Raw genomic sequence first — 6,483 nt, forward strand, 5'->3', positions numbered from 1 at the left:
AGGAGGGAAAGTCTAGGTTGGATGTGAGAAGAAAGTTTGTTACTCTAAGGGTGGTGAGACACTGGCACAGGTTGCCCAGGGATGTGGTGTCTCCCTGACCCTGGTGGTGTTCAATCCAGGCTGGATGAGCCTTGAGCAACCTGATCTAGGGAGATGTCCCTGCCCAGGGCAGGGATTGGGACTGGATGATCTCTAAGCTCCATCCCAACCCCTAAACTCTAGAATTCTATGATTCTATGATATCCTGCCAAAATGGGTTTAAGTGCTCCTCAATAGCAGCATGTTGTCTTCAGAATCATGGAATCCTCAAGGCTGGAGGAGACCTCAAAGATCAAGTCCAACCATTAACCTGTCAGTGCTGTAACCCCTAAACCCTTACATTTAAACAGTGCTTTATTACCACTTTCCTCTTCACTGCTGTGTTCTCTTGAAGTATTTCTAGGCTAATTTCTGGTTAGAATTGAGCCATATTCAGCAACAATCCAGTGTTTTCCTTTCAAGCAGGATCCACCTGCCAAGCTTTGTCCCCAACATGTGTGTCAGTGCCAGTTCAGCTCTGCAGATCCTTCCAGTCCTGTAGCTGAGAAGTTACTCAAGAGTAACTCTTGATTACTTGGAATAAATGGGGAGCGACTGCCTGAAGGTCATTTCAGTGGGAATAAAGGTATCTGTGAGGCAGCAAGAGGGAAATCTGTTTTAAAAAAATCCCATTTAGTGCTAACCCCACACCTGGATCTGCTGCTAAATGGCTTCAGCTTCCTCTGGTAATGACCTGATATCCCTATTCCCAAAATCCTGTGAGCAGGTGCTTGAATCCAAACATTTTACAGGTTCTGGAGGTTCTCTTGTTGTAAGAAATGAGTATTTGGTGGGAAAAGTCTGATTTCTGGAGCCCCAGATATGTTCTGCTGTGGGTTTTTTGGGTGCTTCGTTGGGAGTAGGTGGAGGAAAACCCAAGGTAAATATTTTTGATGGCCAAAGCAGAGTGTGTGAGACTTTTCTGCCATGTGGGCAGCTGTGTCCAGTCCTGTCTGTGGCAGCACAAGGAGCTTCCATGGGAGAGCAACACGATCTTTACATGGAAAAAGGACTAGTAAAGTAGTGTATTTTTAGCTTTTAGTGGAGCTGAGCAGCTGGAAGGAAGGAGAAACAACATCCTCTGACTAGAGAGTGTGAGCAAGTGCCTCAGAGACCATCAGTGACCACAAACCCTTCATGATCCTTCTGTCCATTGAGAACTGAGGCAAAAAAAAAAAAGGCTGAGAAAGTTCCCCAAAGCCTCTAAAATTTACATTAAATTAGCTTTTTTTCCTTTCCTTTTGAAGCTGTGGCTCTTCAAAGGTTTTCAGCAAGAGCTTTTTCTTCTTGGTTATTATGTTATGTTCTGTGATGCAGCTGTGAAATAGGAAAAGACATTTCAATGTTGCTTAATTCCCAGAAAATCAGCTTTTCCTCCTCTCTAATGAGGTGCAGAAAGCCTCAGTGGCATCTTTGCTTTGCCCCTTTTGACCAGCACAATGTGCCAGTTTTGTTGGAGCAAAGAAGAATTCCAGGGGAAGAAATGGATTTGTGAGGAATTATATTGCCAGAGGAATGAGGGAGAAGCAGAGGGAGGTGAATAGATCCAGAAATCCAAGCTAATTGCCCCCAAATCCGTTCATCCCTGTGAGTTGGGACCTTGTCTGGGGAACAGATGCCATCAGGAGTGGAGAAGAAAACTGAGGAGTCTCCACTCAAAAAATAAAGCAGAGCTCTGATCCGTGTGGAGTTTCAGTCACAGCTTTCCTTATTGAAATTCCACCCTCCCAGGGGGGAAAGTTTCATCCAGAGGAGAACAGGAGAGTTTGGAAGATAATTGTCCAGCTCCTTGTGCCCATGGCACCACAGCTACACTGCTCCTCACCCTGTTTGCAGTGACCCATGGGTGGTAGGAGCAGTTAGTCCCATGGAAAAAGCTGTTTTCCTCCTCAGTATCCATAGCTTTTTCCCCTTCCTTCCCCTACTCCACTGGAATATTAGAGTTTTGACCTATCAGTGTAACATTCTGACCTTAAATCTCACTTGGGGCTGGTGAGGAACAACCTTGAACTGTTCACTGCACTTCAGGTTTCCATAGTCAAAACTCTTCAGTTTCCAGATTTTCTCCTTTATGTAAGGAAAAAATCCACCTAAACTCAGTCTCCTACACCTGCTGCTGTTCCAGCTGGGAAAAAAAGCCCCAAACTCAAGTCTTCTGCATCTGCTGGTGTTCCATTTTGGAAAGACACTTATGTTCCCACAGTTATGCTGCTTCCCTGACTTGCAACATTTGCCTGTCACTGGTTTTCCCTAATCCAGGTGTATTCCCTCAGACCTCTAGTCCAGTCTTTGGGAATTCCATAGTCCCTGGTGCAGTTCTCCTCCTAAAACTTCAAGGGAGGACCTTTATTAAGTGCTGATGCTCTTAGGGACTTCTTTCCAGCGAACAATTTGTGCTTACAACCATCACCTTTCCCTGATTTCATAGAACCATAGGATGTGAAAGGATTGGGATGGAGTTTAGAGCTCATCCAGCCCCAACTCCATCCCTGGGCAGGGACATCTCCCACCAGAGCAGGTTGCTCAAAGCTTCATCCAACCTGGAATGAACATTTTACACTAAGCTAGGCCACTAAGAACTTCTCCTGGCTGCAAACTTCTCCCTGGTGAAACAAATCCCTTGGAATGGTGTGGTTTATTGTGCTTTCCTGTCTCTCCAGGAATGGTGGACCCACCTGTGGCTGAATGAAGGCTTTGCCTCATGGATTGAGTACCTGTGTGTGGATCATTGCTTCCCCGAGTATGACATCTGGACCCAGTTTGTGTCTGCAGATTACACACGTGCTCAGGAGCTTGATGCCTTAGACAACAGCCATCCCATTGAGGTGAGTTATTTTCCATGGGTTGCTTTCCCTTTTTTTTTAACTTGTCAGCTCTGTATGACTTAAAAATCTTTTTTTTTCCTTGTCAGCTCTGTATGACTTAAAAATCCAGGGAATTTTGCAGCCATTTCTGATGCAGATGGAAATCTGAAGTTGTGGATTTTCCTCAAGGAAAACTCCCTTGTCACTCCTAGACATCAAGTTTTTTAAGGAATTAAGGAAGGGTTGATGGAGCAGATGTTGGGAAATGACCTTGCTTTGTACCACAGCTCATTTTAGAGTGATTTCCTCAGTGGGTACTGTTCACTCTCCCTGGATTAAACAATTTCCACTACTATTGTTGCTGTTGGGTAAGTGTTGAAGCAGGAACCCCCAAATCTATTTGATTTAACCCCAAAAACTAACTTAGAGTGTGTTTCACTTCTACCCCAGCCCTGGCCTAGCTCTGTCTGGATGAGTTTCACTGCCTGAGTGCAGAGAGACACTGAGACACTTTAGGGATGGATGTGCAGGGGGAAAAAGCAGCTCCTAAAACACTTGCCCAAGCCAAATCCCATCTCACAGCACTTCCAATCCTTCTCACTGTGAGCTCTGCTGTCTCCCACAGGTCAGTGTGGGTCATCCCTCTGAGGTGGATGAAATCTTTGATGCCATTTCTTACAGCAAAGGAGCATCTGTGATCCGAATGCTGCACGACTACATTGGGGATGAGGTAAAGGGATGGGGCTGAACAAGCCAAGTGGAGATTGTCACATCTTTTCTGCACTTAAAAATGCTGAGGTTTAAAAAAGATTCCATCTCTGTGTTTGGGGAATTTCTCCCCAGTTTATTTGGGCTCTGCACTTCCCTAGGGGAAATAAGGTAATGGGAAATAAGGAAAGAGTTAGAGATGTACAACTGAATCTAAGGTTTCAGCTGATTCCAAGGTGATTCCTTGGATATAAATGCAGTGCAGAGGTAGGAGAGAGAAACCTCTGCTCTGGTGCCATGACATATCCCACTGTGTGTTCTCAGGACTTCAGGAAAGGAATGAACCTGTACCTGACGAAGTTCCAGCAGAGGAATGCTGCCACAGGTAACTGCTCACTCTGGTCCAAGGAAAATGATTCTGGAATCACTGATGGATTCTTAAACAGCTCTTTGCCCACCTGAGGTAGCTGAAACTCCAGGAAATAACTGGCTGGTGTCCAGTGTGACCCAGTGTGGTCCCTGCACAGCCAGGACTCAGCATCCTTGGGGGATTCTGTGTCTCAGGAGTGGCTGAGGTGACCTGAAGGGGCTGATTGACCATTAACCACATCTGCCCAGGGATCCAGTTTGGGTATAGCCTTTGGTTTGCCCAGTGAGCCACTGGCAGTATTGATTGTGGGTGTGGTTAAACGGGTCAAAGTCTTGTCTGACATCCCCCAGTGCTTCCTTTTCCTGAACTTTCCTGGGCATCAGGCATGAATGTGCAAGTAGCACATGGAGCTCTATCAACCAACACCTCTCTGTACTGTTTCTCAGCTCTTTGGGCATGAAAAACTAAGGGAAAAGATTCTTCTGGTTGAATATTCGTGTTAATTTTGATGCTCCTTTCTCACAATGTGTATTGATTGCTTTGGGTTTTTTTGTACTAAAGCTTTTCCTGTCCCCCCCTGAGTGGTTGGAATTCCCTTTTCCTTGCCTGTCAGCTGTACCAATGCAATAAAAAGACCCCAAAACATCAAGACAAACTGGACCCAACCTCTCCTGCAGTGCCCCTAATAACATCTGACACTCTGAGAGTCCTGACTCAGCCTTTTCTCCTGCAGAGGATCTCTGGGAAAGCCTGGAAAAAGCCAGTGGCAAACCCATTGCTGCTGTGATGAACACATGGACCAAACAAATGGGATTTCCACTCATTTATGTGGAAGCTGAACAGGTAAACCTAACTCTGTGTCACCTCAGAGCACAACTTGTGCCTGGAGCTGTGGTTTAAGGAGCAGATTTAGGAGCATCCAGTGGTTTCAGACATTGCCTTTGATCAGTGCTGTGGTTGCTGTGTGCACTGACAGTTCTGGCTCTGGAGGGAGGGAAGTGCAGCTCACTCCAGGAACCTGCTGCAAAGCCTTAGGAGTTAGCCCAGAAACTCTAGGGATCACTGGAGTTTGCTGACAGAGCCTGTTTGCTCTGTGTGTGTGTGTGTGTGTGATGGGGGAGGGAAGATGTGATTTAGCTCCCTGTGCCACACATCCTGCTCTGACTCCACTGCCATTCTGCTTATGCTACAAGATTGCAGGCTCAGGGAGGATCACTGGAGCCAGGCAGCAAATCCAGAGGGGAAACAGGGCATGTGTGTTCCCACAGGAACAGGGATTAGTGCTTGAGAATCTCTCTTGAGGGAGCTCCTTCTGCTGGAGGAGAAAACAAGTTACCCCCTGAACCAGAGAACACACAGTGACACACAAAATCTGAGGTTAGATGTTCTAACAGTTCTTTTCTTTCTCTCTTTTTCCCTCCAGCAAGAAGATGACAAAGTGTTGAAGTTAGTCCAGAAGAAGTTCTGTGCCAGTGGACCATATACTGGTAAGATGAGTGCTGAGAGATGGTTGTGGCTGGGAGCTGAGACAGATCCAGTGCAGAGCACTCAGGTGCTCTGCTTAGATCCAGCTGGGACAGCTTCAGGAAATCCAAGGGGGAATCTCTCCCACATGTGGTTTCCATGTCCTTGCATGGATTCCTTGGCTCAGTGTTCCTTCAGAGAGTCCAGGCTGGGGCCAGTGCTATCCCATGAGGAGCTCTGGGAGCAGCTGGTTTGTACTGGTGCTGAGATCCAGTGCAGAGCACTCAGGTGCTCTGCTTAGATCCAGCTGGGACAGCTTCAGGAAATCCAAGGGGGAATCTCTCCCACATGTGGTTTCCATGTCCTTGCATGGATTCCTTGGCTCAGTGTTCCTTCAGAGAGTCCAGGCTGGGGCCAGTGCTATCCCATGAGGAGCTCTGGGAGCAGCTGGTTTGTACTGGTGCTGAATAAAATGCCTCATGTGGAATCCACCTCTGTCTTAAGCACAGATTCCACTCCTCTTCCATGTTTATAGGAATGAAAATGTTTGGCTTGAAAGGTGATTTGGTTTCTAACTCTACAACTATCATTTTTCTTCACATTTGTGCCTTGATTAAGCAGCCCAAGCTGAACCTGCTGTGAGACCTGGTTGACCACCCCAGGCCTCGTTTCCCACACTTTTCTCTTCCTCAGACCATCCTTTCCATTCTTGCAGGGGAGGATTTCCCCATGTGGATGGTGCCCATAAGTATTTGCACAAGTGATGATCCCACCTGTGCCAAAATGCAGATATTGATGGACAAAGCAGAGCTCACTGTGGTTTTGAAAGACATCAAACCAGACCAGTGGGTGAAGGTGAGTTCTCACAAGGGAGAACATGACTGGGGAGGAGTTGGATGTCCCTGGGATGCTCCATTTCGTTTTCCTCTTCTCTCTCTTTTCCTTTCCCCTTGGAATCTTGTCTTCCTTCTGGAGGGGCCTCTGTGCTGCTGTGGAATTTTGGCTCCTCTCTATAACTCTTCCTTTGCCTTCCAAGCCAACTCCAGACAATGTAAATTG

The 6,483-nt window shown here is 46.7% G+C and overlaps 1 protein-coding gene across 1 annotated transcript in view; it reads left to right on the plus strand.

The window, feature by feature from the left end:
* The window catches only part of LOC103805369 (puromycin-sensitive aminopeptidase), a gene marked incomplete at both ends in the record, with an annotated part of 12,937 nt that extends 6,658 nt beyond the window's left edge, over positions 1-6,279 (plus strand). The window contains 6 exons of the mRNA XM_009078016.1: positions 2,739-2,903; positions 3,508-3,612; positions 3,915-3,975; positions 4,694-4,803; positions 5,384-5,447; positions 6,140-6,279. Coding sequence (XP_009076264.1) covers positions 2,739-2,903; positions 3,508-3,612; positions 3,915-3,975; positions 4,694-4,803; positions 5,384-5,447; positions 6,140-6,279 — 645 coding nt within the window. The remainder of the gene's footprint in view (positions 1-2,738; positions 2,904-3,507; positions 3,613-3,914; positions 3,976-4,693; positions 4,804-5,383; positions 5,448-6,139) is intronic.
* Between the last annotated feature and the right edge of the window lie 204 nt (positions 6,280-6,483).

Source organism: Acanthisitta chloris, unplaced genomic scaffold (genome assembly GCF_000695815.1).
Source record: "Acanthisitta chloris isolate BGI_N310 unplaced genomic scaffold, ASM69581v1 scaffold18687, whole genome shotgun sequence".
Lineage (NCBI taxonomy): Eukaryota > Metazoa > Chordata > Aves > Passeriformes > Acanthisittidae > Acanthisitta > Acanthisitta chloris.